Source organism: Phacochoerus africanus, chromosome 1 (genome assembly GCF_016906955.1).
Source record: "Phacochoerus africanus isolate WHEZ1 chromosome 1, ROS_Pafr_v1, whole genome shotgun sequence".
In the NCBI taxonomy this organism is placed as follows: Eukaryota; Metazoa; Chordata; class Mammalia; order Artiodactyla; family Suidae; genus Phacochoerus; species Phacochoerus africanus.
Genome location: NC_062544.1, coordinates 58,536,562 through 58,552,444, shown reverse-complemented (window position 1 = coordinate 58,552,444; position 15,883 = coordinate 58,536,562). Strand labels below are relative to the sequence as shown.

General features: G+C 43.9%; 1 protein-coding gene across 2 annotated transcripts in view; it reads left to right on the top strand.

The window, feature by feature from the left end:
* SKP2 (S-phase kinase associated protein 2) overlaps positions 1-15,883 on the top strand; it is a 39,405-nt gene that overhangs the window by 14,017 nt on the left and 9,505 nt on the right. For both annotated transcript variants that reach the window (XM_047767137.1, XM_047767129.1), the window contains exons 3-7: positions 154-265; positions 3,375-3,518; positions 5,070-5,204; positions 7,228-7,326; positions 8,753-8,883. In XM_047767137.1, the coding sequence (XP_047623093.1) occupies positions 154-265; positions 3,375-3,518; positions 5,070-5,204; positions 7,228-7,326; positions 8,753-8,883 (621 nt within the window). The remainder of the gene's footprint in view (positions 1-153; positions 266-3,374; positions 3,519-5,069; positions 5,205-7,227; positions 7,327-8,752; positions 8,884-15,883) is intronic.

Genomic DNA, 15,883 nt, shown 5'->3' with positions numbered 1-15,883 from the left:
GTGAACAGAATGAGGATGAGTAATGCATTTAGCATTAAATCCCCCTTTTAAGCTGCATGTGGTGTATCCTTTAAGTGCATGAAGAGACGTGGTAGGCTTGATAGGACAAAAGAATGGTGATGGGAAAACACTTTTTTTTTTTTACCCTCAAAGGTGTTTCATGGGACTCCCTTCCAGATGAGCTGCTCTTAGGAATCTTTTCCTGTCTGTGCCTCCCTGAGCTCCTGAAAGTCTCCAGCGTTTGTAAAAGATGGTATCATCTAGCGTGAGTATTTTTCACCCCTTTTGGTAAATGTGGAGGGTGGAGAAGGAAAGGGTTATTTATTAATTTATTCAGGTCTGGTGAAACTGAAAACTAAAAAAAAGATTTCTTGCTGTGGTGCAACAGGATGAGCAGTGTCTCTGGAGCTCTGAGAAGGAGGTTTGGTTCCCCAGCCTGGCACAGTGGGTTAAGGATCCGGCGTTGCTCCAGTTGCAGCACTGGTCGCAGCTGTGGCTCGGATCTGATCCCTGGCCTGGGAACTCCATATGCCGTGGGGCAGCCAATGAAAAAGAAAAAAAAAATCTATAGTAGGACAAAGCAAACTAGGTATCTTGTTTTTAATAATAATTAGTGTCGTATTTCATGGTGAAGGGAGCACTCTGCTGGAGGTGATTTATCCCATTTCAGAAACCCTGTTTCTCTGTGCTCAGTATAGCACATGCTTATTGGTGCTGACTCTGGGCCAGGAGGGGTACTGACAGGGAAAGAGGTGATGGGGGTACACGAAGGCACAGCCCTTTCTCACACCCAGGGTGGGCTGGGCAGTGAGTGCAGTGCGTATTAGACCTGGGCAGGAACCCAGCCTCTGCTGCTAAGGCTCTCTGGGACCTGAGTGAGGTACCTGACCCTTCTGAGCCTCTGTGTCCCCATATATAAAATGGGGGTGATGATACCTTCAGGACAGGGCAGTTGCGTGGATGAGGAATAAAGAGGCCAGCTTGTTGCCCAGCTCATGGACGTGTTTAGCCAACAGGTGTTGGGGTTTCTGTTAGTTTGAGGGCACCCCTTTCCGGTACGGACAGTGAGCTGCAGCTGGGAAGTCTTGGTGAGCTGGGAAGGCAGTAACAGGCCAGACGCAGAGGGAAAATGACTGTTTTTCCTTCTTCACCTTTTCCCCTACCAGTCAGCCTCTGGCCATCCTTTGCATTGTGCTAAAAGGCCATCTATCTCTCCTTTCCCTTTGCACATCTCGGACTCTGTGAGACAGCAGGAGCCCCTGCTCCATTCACAAGAACACTGGGGATAAGACACTCTGGGTATTTATAGGAGTGGGCTGCAGTTGACAGTATCCACTGGGCATTGGTTCTGAGCCCGCTGTGTGTGCCCAAATCTGCAGATGCTCAAGTCCCTTATGTAAAATGGTATAGGACAGTTGGCCCTCTGTCTCTGTATCCACCGAGCTGTGGTTGGTGGAACCCGTGGATAGGGAGGGCTGACTCTACTTGCTCAGAAGTGCTGCAGACAGGTTTATGCACCTGGGATACTGGGTTAAGTAATGGCTGACTTTCACTTATTCCCACCTAAGTGACCCCATCTTTTTAGATATATATATATATATATATAATGATTTTTATTTTTTCCATTATACCTGGTTTACAGTGTTCTATCAATTTTCTACTGTACAGCAAGGTGACCCAGTTACACATACATGTATACATTCTTTCTTCTCACATTATCATGCTCCCTCCTAAGTGACTAGATACAGTTCCCAGTGCTGTACAGCAGAATCTCATTGCTTATCCAACTCCAAAGGCAATAGTTTGCATCTATTAACCCCAAGTTCCCAATCCCTCCCACTCCCTCCCCCTCCCCCTTAGCAACCACAAGTCTGTTCTCCAAGTCCATGAGTTTCTTTTCTGTGGAAAGGTTCATTTGTGCCCTATATTAGATTCCAGATATAAGTAATATCATATGGTATTTGTCTTTCTCTTTCTGACTTACTTCACTTAGTATGAGAGTCTAGTTCTATCCATGTTACTACAAATGGCATTATTTTGGTTTTTTATGGCTGAGTAGTATTCCATTGTGTATATATACCACATCTTCTTAATCCAATCATCTGTTGATGGACATTTAGGTTGTTTCCATGTCTCGGTTCTTGTGAATGGTGCTGCAGTGATCATGCGGGTGCATGTGTCTTTTTCAAGGAAAGTTTTGTCAGGATGTATGCCCAAGAGTGGGATTGCTAGGTCATATGGTAGTTCTATGTATAGTTTTCCAAGGTACCTCTGTACCGTTCTCCATGGTGGTTGTACCAAGTGACCCCATCTTGATCTTCTTTTTTCACCAGCTGTCCTTTCCATGCAGAGTCTGTTCATCTTCATCGCAGTTGTCATAAAAGTAATAACTGCCATTTAAGAAGCACTTGGTATGTGCCAGGCACTGCAGTCTTGCCACCTTAAAAATAGAGGCCGAATGACACATTGACTGTGCAGTTATTTCAAAGTCCTTGATTGTGGTCTGCTTATCTCAAGCAGTATTAAAAACTGAAATTCTCATAGACATTTCAAATGTTCCCACATGGGCTTGGGCTCATGTTTTCTTTTTTTGTTAAAGTGAATTAATCTCTGGGGATTAAAGCCCCCTGATTGTGCTATTCGGTACATTTTGGTACCTCTTTTGTGCTTTGGAAACACTATGTAAAATCTAAGTAATATTTTCCCCTTTTCCTTCACATTATTAGTTCATATATATATATATATATATATATATACACACACACACACACATATAATTCTGTGCATGTATATGTATTTTTTAACCTTAAAAGATATTGTAAAACAGCTGATATATGACTTCTTTTTCTTAATAGACACCTGATAATCCTATCTCATAACAAAGTAATGCTAACTTTCCTTCTTTTAGGTACATTTTCATGGTTTTTAGGGTAATTGTGAGAGGTCGGTCATGCCTTACAAAGACGGCAAGCGGGATCATTCAGGGCATTTTGAACCTATCTACCTGTTCAGCAATCAGTTAAGTGATTCGAAGAAACATTCTTCACGTTGGTTTTTCAATTCCATCACACTGAGTGCTGGAATCTTATTCTCTGGTTCTAGATCACTGCATTGCTCATGATAGCATCAAACCATCGAAAGTGGAAATCCATATAGAGAGGAAGATGAAAGTTTATCCACGATAGGACCAAGAAATATTCAGTAGTGCCTTAAAAATACCATAGCTAATTGTACGGTCAACTCAAAAACAAAGGTGGCTTCAGAATTTGCTGCTGGGCGATTCGGTGACTGTGCCCTCTTGTTCGTAACAGTGACAAGGTTCTCCAGTATCCGGTGCCCTGACTTTACCAAATGGAGCACCTCCTCTTTTCCAGGTTTGACGAGTCTCTCTGGCAGACCTTAGACCTCACAGGTAGGAACCTCCACCCAGATGTGACTGGTCGGCTGCTGTCTCGAGGGGTGGTTGCCTTCCGCTGTCCACGATCCTTTATGGACCAACCGCTAGTCGAACATTTCAGGTAAGAAAGAAACATCCCTGGAGAAAGCAGACCAAAGTGTCTTTTTTTCTATATCCAGCCTTGTGGCCTGTGCCAGGTCATCCGTGCAGTGTGAGGTGTGAATGGCCTGTATTGCTGTATGGCCCTTGTGTTGAAATATGGCACGGGTTTCAGTGATACCACTCCCGTTTTAACTCAGGGCTGCTCGTGGGCACTTCCCGGAGTCTAGGATGCATGTGAGGTCCTCAACCGATGGGCATCCTGAGTCCCACGAGGCAGAAGCCAAGCAGAGTCCTCGCCTGCAGACCCAAGGCAGCCTAGCTGTTTCCTCACTGCCCGTTTCTGATAAAGAAAAAATGTGAGGAGACTTTCCAGATTTTGTCACTCTGGGTTTCTGATCCTATCATGGACAGATTTGCATCCTGGGAAAAAAAAAAAAAAAAAAGCCCCGCTTTTGATGTGTTTGTAGAATATTCTGAAGAAGTACATCTCTGTGGCTGATAGTTTTGCAGTGCGGTTCAGTGCCATCTCAGACTTGAGTGGAATAACTAGATGCTGAACAGAAAAATAAGCTCAAGTCACAGAGCTAAGAATGAAACATGCATTCCGACTCGAGTCCTTTGCCCTCCTCACTGTGGTCATAGGGCAGCTCCCGTCCCGCTGGTGTTTTTCCTTCTCCTTTGGCTCTTCCTTCTCGTTCTCCTTCCTTCACATGTGTGGTCTCCTCTGTTACTTACTCTAGGTCTGTCCTGGCCACCTTCTCTTCCCGACCCACATACGGTCTTTGGACAAGCTTTGTCTTGTACAACTATGTTTATGCCAAGACTCTCAAATCTTCATCTCTAGCCCAGCCCTCTCTTCCAAACAAAATCATATTTCTAATTACTTAAAGATTTCCACGCCTGAATTTCCTCCAAGTACCTCAATATCAGCCTTCCTCTGCAGTGTGTCTTTCCACGGTCTTTTCTGTTTTGCTCATCCACCTACTGCCCTTTCTGGGAGTCCTGTTCATCAGCGTGATCTCCTTGTCCCCACATCCAGCTCATTCTCATGATGCCCATTGCTTGATTTTCTAAGTGAGACTTTATTGGCACAATGTCTGGACTTGGCAAAGTTCCTCCTGGATTTTAAAATGAATGAGGGTGGGCAGTTCCTGTTGTGGCTCAACAGGTTAAGAACCTGATTAGGATCCCAGAGGATGCGGGTTTAATCCCTGACCTCACTCAGTGGGTTAAGGGTCCAGCGTTGCTCTAAACAGTGGTATAGGTCACAGACGCGGCTCGGATGTGGCATTGCTGTGGCTGTGGCACAGGCCCGTGGCTGCAGCTCCAGTTCATCTAGCCTGGGAACTTCCATATGCCACGGGTACAGCTCTAAATAAATAAAATAAAATGAATGAGGGTGCGAATTAGCTCGTAGCCGTTTATTTTATGACCAAAACTAGAGCTCACACTTGAAATTATTTTGTTTGCAAGGGACTGCCCAGCTGGAGGGGAGGAGGGGTCGGCTTTGAGCTGGATGAACTTGTGTGAGCCACCTTGGCGAGCCTCTTTTCCTTCCTTCTGTGTTCAGCCCTTTTCGTGTACAGCACATGGACTTGTCAAACTCTGTGATCGATGTGTCTACCCTCCACGGCCTTCTGTCTCAGTGCTCCAAGTTGCAGAATCTCAGCCTGGAAGGCCTGCGGCTTTCGGATCCCATTGTCAAGTGAGTGGGCGCCAGGGGCATGGCACAAAGGCAATTGCCTATGCATTTGTTCATTTTGGTTTTGGACGGTACCTGGGGTGTCCTGTCCCTATCCAGATGGACTCAAAAAATATCCAGCGCCGTGTTCCAGCTTCTGTGAAACCTTCCAGGACTCGCCTAGGCCACCAGCGTCTGCCCACTGACTGTAGTGGCAGGTGTCACGCTAGGTTCTAGATCTACAAGGACGAATCAAGGTGTGGTGCCTCCCTTGTTCATGGGAGAGACAGATAATTACAGTGCAATGTGTTTGTGAAATGTGTTGGTGAATACGTGGCAACACGCAGAGACCTAATTAAATTCCGAGAGGGCAGCCTTCTCAGAGGAAGTGACTCTTAAGCGGAGTATTGAAAATATGTAGGTAGGAGTTCTCCACATAGTACAGCGCAGGAAGCATTCCGGGTGAAGCTGCCTGCGTGGGTCTCATCTCCAAAGTGGTTGGGAATTGCCAGAGTGTGGGGCTCAGTGAGGGAAGTGACGGATGAGGGTCGTCAGGGACCAGATCACAGTGGGCCCCTACCACAGTGGAAGAAGTGTGGATGCTGTTGTGGGCAACAAAGAGGGAAGCTGGTAAAGAGAGTGGATCTGAGAACGGAAGGGACACGTCAGCGTTGAATTTTAGAAAATTAACTCATTGAGTACCTCAGAGGGTCATTCAGACCTAGAGGAAACTACACTAGTTATATATTCATTCAGGTGAGAAATGATGAAACCTGGAGTTCCCGTCGTGGCTCAGTGGTCAACGAATCCGACTAGGAACCATGAGGTTGCAGGTTCGATCCCTGGCCTCGATCAGTGGGTTAAGGATCCGGCATTGCCATGAGCTGTGATATAGGTTGCAGATGCGGCTTGGATCTGGTGTTGCTGTGGCTGTAGTGCAGGCCAGCAGCTACAGCTCCAATTAGACCCCTAGCCTGGGAACCTCCATATGCTGCTGGTTGGCCCCAGAAAAGACAAAAAACAACAACGAAAAAACCCTGATGGAAAGCAATAGAATTACGATAATAATAGTAGCTAACATGTGTTCGGGTGGGTACCATGTGCCAGATATTAGGTTCTTTAAAGGTATTCTAATTTAATCCTCACAGCAACCCCATGAAATATGTTCTTATTGTTCCCTTTTTACAGATATGGAAACTGAGGAACAGAGAGGCTGAATAACTTGTCCAAGGTCACATAGTTAGTAGGTGGCAGAAGTGAGATTTGAACCTGGCAATACAGTATGATTCCAGAACTCTTGCCCTTCATCACTAAGTTTCATTAACATGAGGCATTTGGGAAGGAGGAGAGGGCAAATCTGAGAGACACTTAATTGAAGCAACCTGGTGACTTGACCCATAGACATTTACCTACAACTAACTCTGACTGTGGGTGAAATGGAAATATGTTTTATTGCTGGATTTTTCTTGTTTTTTTGTTTTTTGTTTTTTTCAATTTAAAAAGTACATTGATCAGTGTTTGTTGTGTACTCACTGTGTCCCAGGTACTGTACTAAGGCCTTTATTCCATAATATCACCCAGTTTTAACAAAAAGTGCTGATGTTGCCATTTCCCAGAGGAGTAAACTAAGGCAAAGCATCCTACTTGGTGTCATAGAGATTGTAAGATGTGAATTTAAACTTCTGACTCAGGGAGTTCCTGTTGTGGCTCAGCAAGTTAAAAACCCAGCTAGTATCCATGAGGATGTGGGTTCGATCCCTGACCTCGCTCAGTGGGTTAAGTTCTGGTGTTGCCACAGACTGCAGCATGGATCACAGATGTGGCTCAGATCCAGTGTTGCTATGGCTGAGGCATAGGTCTCAGCTGCAGCTCCAATTCGACTCCTAGTCCGGGAACTTCCATATGCCACACATGCGGCCCTTTAAAGAGAAAAAAAACAAACTTTTGACTCAGAGGCCTGAGTGCTTTTAACTACGTCACTTACCTCATGCTTGTCGATTGAATAAGAGTGTTTTGTTGGTATTATGACACTGTTCTCTTTTTCCAGTAATCTTGCTCAGAACACAAATTTAGTGCGACTAAATCTTTCTGGGTGTTCTGGATTCTCCGAATCTGCCCTAAAGACCTTGCTGAGCAGCTGTTCCAGGTAGGAGAAATTTGAGATTTGATTATAGAACTGTTTCATATATACAATTATCTCTCACATCAGAATAGAATTGGAGGAGTTCCCATTGTAGCTCAGTGGTAACGAACCCTACTAGCATCCATGAGGATGAGGGTTCGATCCCTTGCCCCACTCAGCAGGTTAAGAATCTGGCATTGCTGGGACTGTGGTGTAAAACAGCAGCTGTAGCTCCGATCCAGCCCCTAGCCTGGGAACTTCCATATGCCGTGGATGTGGCCCTAAAAGTTGTTTTTTAAAAATTAAAAATAAAAAATTTTAAAGAATATAATCAGATAAAATTTTTAAGCTATTCCTAACTCTCCGAGCTCTTGATTTGGATAATGCAATATCCTTTGCCCTCCAAACTTCCCATCTCAACTCAAGAGCCAAGTCGATTAAGTCTGCAAAGGACACTTGTATAGTGATCCCTTTTTTTTTTCTGTGACTATTAAAACAAGGGAAATTTAGTAGTGTGTTTATCAGTGGTATGCTTCAAAGTATTCTGTGTACACCTGACTATACAGTCAGGCTTTTCTCTTTATAAAATCTGTAGACCTAACTTAACAGTTATTATATTGTTATTGCAGAACACTCCATGACTTTGGTTGATTTATCTTTTATGTAGTAATATCAGTATATAAAGGAAGACTACAGAGTTAGAGAAATTAATACATGAGGGAGGACATGGTTCACAGAATACCCAATAGTCTATGCGTATGTCCTTTTTAATATCCCTTGGTCTCTGTGCTATAGCATTATACCTATTTCTCCTTAGTGACCTGTTGAAAGTAGATTGCCTTTGGATAAGCATGTTGTCAATGAGATAAAATGGTAACCCTACATTTTCTCAGCAATGTCAGGAATGGGGTGTGTAGTTTAATGGTTGGACTTTTACTTTGAAGCCCTCATTTGCTCACTTAGCAGAGGCCAAAAAAGATAAACGTGGATTTTTGTAATATGAGCATCTCTTTATTAGGAATCCCCAGCACAATCTGTCAATTTTTCTAAAACATCTGAGGGACTTACTCATTCTTTGTAGTTTTTGGCTAACAACCCAGGTGGTTGAGAAAAAAAAAAATGTACAGCCTGGAGTTTCTCCCTTGAGCCCTAGGATGAGGTTCGAGCCCTCAGCAGGCAAGGAGAGTGCTCCCCTCCACTTCCACTAGGGGGCAACATTCACTAAGGCTTTGGCTCACATCTCCTGGAGACTTTCTGGAACAAACTGGACCTAGATAGGTGAAGGCAGTTTCAGGTGAGCAGATGTAGCTGCTTAGAGAAGCAGAGGTTCTATCAGAAAATGGTAAGGAATGTACAGCTTTGTGCTTTCTTGGTTTGCAGCCTGAGGCAGTGCTATCTAGAAAAGTGGGTGACAGTTTTATACTCTCCTCATCATCCCTCTCGTGTCCAGATTGGATGAGCTGAACCTCTCCTGGTGTTATGACTTCACTGAAAAGCATGTGCAGGTGGCTGTTGCACACGTGTCAGAGACCATCACCCAGCTGAATCTCAGCGGCTACCGAAAGAATCTGCAGAAATCAGGTAAGACTCTCCAGGCTGCTGGACCCTTAACAACGGCAAGCCCAACAATAACAGCAAGTTTGATTTCTCAAGCATCTCCCAAGCACGGTCCTCCATAAATTGCCTCATTTAATCCAGTTCATGTGCCACCGTTCTTGTAGCCGCTGATCAGAAGTGTTAGGTAAAGCTGGTGGGATAGTGTCAAGGTTTGAATCCAGAATCTGGAAGCGTTTATGTTTAATTTATGTTTAAGCAGAAGACCTTTTTTTTTCTTTTCTTTTTACGACTGCACCTGCAGCATATGGAAGTTCTCAGGCTAGGGGTAAAATCAGAGATGCAACTGCAGGCCTATGCCACAGCAGCAGCAACAGCAGTGCTGGATCCAAGCCACATCTGCGACCTGTACTGCAGCTTGTGGCAACACCAGATCTTTAACCACTGATCAAGGCCAGGCTTCCTCAGGCACACTATGTTGAATTTTTAACCTGCTGAGCCACAGTGGGAACTCCAGAAGAACTTACTTTAACTAAATTAAGTAAAACCCCAACATAAGAATCAATAAATGCAGTGTTTGCTTAGTTGTTTTCTGTGTGTGTGGGTTTTTTTTTTTTTTTTTTTTTTTTAAGGTGCGGCATGTGGAAGTTCCCAGGCTAGGGGTTAAATTGGAGCTGCTGCTGCCGGCCTACACCACAGCCACATCAATGCAGGATCTGAGCTGCATCTGCCACCTACACCACAGCTCACCACAATGCTGGATCCTTAACCCACTGAGTGAGGCCAGGGATTGAACCCACATCCTCATGGATCCTAGTCGGGATCGTTAGCCGCTGAGCCACGAAGGGAATTGTCCTGGTGTTTGCTTAGTTTAAAGCAGTGGTTCTTAACTGGGACCATCCAGGGGACATTTGTTGAGGTCTGGAGACATTTTTGATTGTCACGGCTGCAGGGGTGTTATTGGCATCTAGTGGACAGAAGCTAGGAATGCTGGTGAACAATGCACAGGACAGCAGAATAACACACAGAAAAGAATCTGGTCTGAAATGTCAATAGTACCAAGTTTAAAAAACCCTGTTTATAAGCCCTCTTTCTAAGTTCATATTTATAACTCTTTTTTTCAGTTCGGTCTAAGAGGACAATGAAGTTGTTTAGACAAACACAGGAATTTGAAGTCAGGGGTACTGTGTGACAAAGTCTTTATAACCTTCAGCATTCAGTTATGCTTTGTTTTATTTGTCTAATATTAACAGAATCTTGATTTGCAAAGATAAGTGTTTGCAGATGGCAAGATTTTTTTTTTTTCGCAGGCTAGGGGTCGAATTGGAGCTGTAGCCACTGGCCTGTGCCAAAGCCACAGCAATACCAGATCTGAGCTGCATCTGTGACCTACACCGCAATGCCGGATTCTTAGCCCACTGAGCAAGGCCAGGGATCAAACCCGCAACTTCATGGATACTAGTCAGATTTGTTTCCACTGAGCCCCAACAGGAATTCCTGGCAAGATTTTTTTTTTTTAATTGAAGTGTAGTTGCTGTACAATGTTACAAAAGTTAGAGGTGAACAATAGAGTGATTCACAGTTTTTAAAGGTTATACTGTATTTATAGTTATTATAAAATATTGGTTTTATGCCCTGTTTTGTACACTATGTCCTCATCGATTATTTCTTTAACACATACTAGTTCATACCTGTGCTTATCTTACCTTTCCCCCTTCCCTCTCCCCACTGGTAACCAGCAGTTTGTTCTCTATATCTGTGATCTGCTTCTTTTTTTATTATAGGCACTGGTGTATTATAGTTTTAGATTCCACATATAAGTGCTCTTATAGTTTTTGTCTTTCTCTCTCAGACTGACTTCATTTAGCATTTTAACAGCTTCCCCTTGTGATCTCAGGCTGTGGCCTCCACAAAGCTCAGTTAAGCCAGCCACAGCCCTCAGCCCCTTTTCCATGTCTTGATGGTAGTATCTGCTCATCTGAGTATAAGTATTTTTATTACAGTTTTTGTTTTGTTTTGTTTTGTTTTGTCTTTGGTCTTTTTTAGGGCCACACCCACGGCACATGGAGGTTCCCAGGCTAGGGGTCGAATCAGAGCTGCAGCCACCAGCCTATACCACAGCCACAGCAACACGGGATCTGAGCCGTGCCTGCGACCTACACCACAACTCACGGCAACGCCAGATCCTTAACCCACTGAGCGAGCCCAGGGATCAAACCAACGTCCTCATGGATCCTAGTCGGGTTCTTTAACCACTGAGCCGTGATGGGAACTCCAGGTTTATTACAGTTTTTAGTGTACTTAAAAAGATCTGAACCAAACATTGGCAGAGTGTTAAAGTCTTCTTAAAATCTAAGCAGTATTTGAAAACTGCTTCTCCAGGATACACTGTGTCCTCTGGGGAGTCAGATGTGTATGTAAGGCTGTAGAGAATAGGAGCCAGACTTCCCAAAGTGGCCAGGGGTTTGATTCCTTTGCCTGTGCTTGAGTCCAGCTGCCCATGTTTTCGGACAAGGGGAGCATTTTCTTGAGATACCTGTAAAAGCAGCAGTTGTGTCTTAACTACTGCCCTCCACACAGTATTTCTCTTCTATGCTTTTTTCCTTTTCAACACAATTTTAAATCTGGTTATGGTATTATATAGTCATTCTCCAATATACCTAAAGGATGTAAGAACACAAAACAAATCCATAACCTCACTAACATTTTGCCAGTCTTTTTCCTGTAAAAAAAAAAAAAAGTTTTTTTTTACAATGGGACATAGTGTATGGAATAGTGTAATATGTTTTTATTTCAGTTAACCCCATTTCAGTAGCTATACCCTCATCATTTTCAGTGGCTTTGTGGTAATTCCATCAGATATATTTGGAAGAAGTTGTATTAATTCATAACTTAATCAGTTGATCTTGTAATGAATGTTTAGAATCCTTGCAACATTTCCCTTTTATAAACAAGGTTGTCATGAGCAGAGACAAATCTTTGAGTGCATTTCCTTAGAAATGGGTTCTTAAAAGTGGAACTGCCAGGTCAAGGAGTAGGCTCTGTTCTCAAGTCTTGGATAGTTCTTGCCAAGTTGCCTTCCAAGGCTTTTAAACTCCCACCAGTGGACATCCTCTTCATGTTGAATCCACCACTGGTTCTTCCTTCATCCCCAAGAAAAGGGAAGACAGTGCCCTATGTGCATTTCTATCCCATATATGAACTTCCCACTTCCTTTTTTTTTTGTCTTTTTAGCACCACACCTGTGGCATATGGAGGTCCCCAGGCTAGGGATCCAATCGGAGCTGTAGCCGCCAGCCAAAGCTACAGCAACGCCAGATCCGAGCAGCATCTGTCACCTACACCGTAGCTCACGGCGATATAGATCCTTAACCCACTGAGCAGGGCCAGGGATCGAACCCGCACCCTCGTGGATGCTAGTCAGGTTCGTTAACCACTGAGCTACCATGGAAACTCCGTGAATTTCCCACTTCTTTATTGAGGGTTTTCATGTAATGAACTAAAGTTCTGGGTGCAAGGTTGAGAAACACTGCTGTAGGCAAACAGCTATAAATTGTGTCCAAGTTTGGCTTAAAGCTCTTTTCTTTGTTCTTCCAAAAAAGAACAGATTGCCTTTTGACCGAGCTTTGGCAGGAAGAATAGGTAGTAAAATCCTGCTTACTTGACACGTTCAGGACAAAGACATAGATGCAGAATAAAAGCTGAAGTGTTAGTTTTCTTAATTATACAATGAGAAGCAAAGCTTTTTATTTATTTATTTTTTCTTTTTTTTTTCTTTTCCCACTGTATAGCAAGGGGGTCAGGTTATCCTTACATGTATACATTACAATTGTATTTTTTCCCCCACCCTTTCTTCTGTTGCAACATGAGTATCTAGACAAAGTTCTCAATGCTATTCAGCAGGATCTCCTTGTAAATCTATTCTAAGTTGTGTCTGATAAGCCCAAGCTCCCGATCCCTCCCACTCCCTCCCCCTCCCATCAGGCAGCCACAAGTCTCTTCTCCAAGTCCATGATTTTCTTTTCTGAGGAGATGTTCATTGAAGCAAAGCTTTTTAAATGGGTATCTTTAGTCATGGCACAAACTATTTCATTGTATAGATGGTAATACAATTTTTTTTTTTTTTTTTAGTGACTGCACCTACAGCATAAGGAAGTTCCCAGGCTAGGGGCTGAACTGGAGCTGCAGCTGCCATCCTATGCCACAGCCACAGCAATGCCAGATCTGAGACACATCCATGACCTATGCTGCAGCTTGTGGCAACACCAGATCCTTGACCCACTGAGCAAGGCCAGGGATTGAACCTGTGTCCTTACGGAGGCTATTTTGGGCTCTTAACCTGCTGAGCCACAGTGAGAACTTCCAGATTTTGTTTTAGCTCCTCCTCTGGTGCCAGACCACCTGGGTGTAAGTACCCACTCTGCCATGTACTGGGTAACCTTGAGCAGGTTGCTTAACCTTTCTATTCCTCCATTTCCTCATCAATAAAATTGAATTAATGATAGAAGTCATCTCTTACAGCTAGAGTAAGGAACAAATGAGTAAATACGTGTATAAAATGTTGAATCACCTGGTGCCTAGAGAAAGAGCAAGAATTGTTGGTGGTAGATGTTTCCATTCTTCACCCATCACTACACTACCTCCCTGTGGGACAGTAGATCAGGTCTTGGAGAACCTAGCTTTTGGTCTTGGATTTGACTTGACTTCTTTAGCTGAAATTCTCTCTAAAATGGTAGGTTAGGAGTTCCCATTGTGGCTTAGCGGGTTAAGAACCCAACTGGTATCCTGGCCTTGCTCTGTGGGTTAAGGATTTGGTGTTGCTGCAAGCTGTGGCATGGGTCACAGATGCTGCTCAGATCTGGTGTTGCCATGGCTGTGGTTCAGGCCGGCAGCTGCAGCTCCAGTTCGACCCCTACACCGCAAATGTGGCCTTAAAAATAAGGATAGTAAAATAAAATTTAAAAATGAAATGACAGGTTAGATGAGGTAGTTTCTAAGATCCCTCCTAACTCAAGTGAATTGAAGGAGATAGTGATGAGGAATCTTGGCAGTGACTCCTGTTTCCTAACTCTTCCCACCAAGGGAAGATGGGGTTTAAACAAGGGCTGGAGATAAAGACTTAACCCGTTTAATTCCCCAAGTGTGTTCTTTCCCAAGGTGGCAAAATAAGATGGTATGTGATTGTGAATTTTGTGGGCGACTCGTTGGCTGGCAAGATATTGGGTCACTCAAAATTGTGTTGTGCCCATCTTCAGCATCTATAATGCACAGAGCCCTGTTCCAAACTTGAGAGGCATGGCCTTGAACGAAACAGAGAAAGTCATCCTTGTGCAGCTTCCGTGGGGTGGTGGAGTCAGACAATCAATAAAGAACTCAATGTTGGGAAGAGGAGATGAAAATGCAAGGAGGACAGATTTAAAGCAGAGCGCTCAGGTAGAGTGTGGCAGGAAGGGGAACTGTTTTCAGCTGGAATGGTCCAAGAGAAGGCCTCCTGAGGACGTGACCCTCGAGTGCAGACCTGAAGGAGTAAAAGAATGAGCCATGTCCATATGTAAAGAAAGAACATCCCAGAACCAAGGACCAGCAAGTGGTTTTGCCATCAGCCAATGAATCAATTCTTGTTATTTATTTTTTAAAACAGACACACGTTATTAATGTTTGAGATTTTTCCCCTCTGGGCATGGGAGCCGGGGTGGGAGAGGAGGTAAGGGCAGTGGTAAGAGATGAGATGACCCAGGGCTCTCTAAGCCAAAACAAAAGCTCTGTTGCATTTTTTTTTCCTGAGTCAGATGAGAAGCCATTCAGTTGTTTTGAGCAGGGACAAAATGATCTGACTTTTTCTTTGAAACATCTTGTTCTGGTGCTGGGTTGAGAAAAGGCTGCTGGAGACCAGGGTGGTAACATGTGAGGAAGTTAAGACATGATCCGACGTGGGACACGTCTTGACAGCCGATCTAACAGGATTTGGTGACAGATTGGGTGTGGGATGTGAGCAAACAGTTAAGTATGCCTCAGAGGGTTTTGGCGACAGCAGCGGAATCAGTGAAGTTCCCATTTACTAAGGTGGGGAAGACTAGGGAAGGAGCAGATTTAGGGGAGAAATCAAGTATCTGGTGTTAGGCATAAGCTTGAGATAGCTGGAGTTCCCGTCATGGCCCAGTGGTTGGCAAACCCGACTAGCATCCATGAGGACGAGGGCTCAATTCCTGGCCTTGCACAGTGGGTTAAGGATCCAGCATTGCCGTGAGCTGTGGTGTAGGTCACAGACGAGGCTCAGATCCTGCATTGCTGTGGCTCTGGTGGAGGCGGGCAGCTGCAGCTCCAATTTGACCCCTAGTCCGGGAGCCTCCATGTGCTGCTGGTGCAGCCCTAAAAGACAAAAGGACCAAAAAAAAAAAAAAAGCCTGGGATAGCTGTCATATAGTCCAGTGGATATGTTGAGGAGAAGGTTGGAAATGCAAGTCTAGGATTTAGGGGAAGGGATGGAGCCGAAGGTGGAGCTGTGAGAAGGCAAGAAAAACCCTCAAATATTAATAGAATCTATCTATATTTTTTAAAGTAAATGCCTCGTAACTGATTCGTTTTCTGCTTACCAACTACCGTGTATGATTTTCTTCCAAATTCTGAAAAGTTATCTCTGATCCCACCACCTTTGGCAATGGCGTCAACCTTTGGGTATATTTCCTTTCAGCCTTCCAACCCCACCCTCTGTCTCCGGGTATGTGAGTTTGTGTGTTTGAACCACATTGAGATTGTAATCCATTGTATATGTTTTGTCTTGTTTTCACCATACGGTATATACTGAGTATTATTTCATGTCATGAAATGTTATTCAAAAGCTTTTTAGTAGCTGTTGTTAGCATCATGTTCCATAGAATGGATAAAGTTTGACCCCTTAAACTAATTGGGGGGAAGGGCTTTTATAACACTCATTACAATGACTATTTTAATGCACATCTCTAATTATTTAATGCACATCTCTAATTATTTTTCTAAAAGTGGAATTACTGAGCCAGAGAGTAAAGTG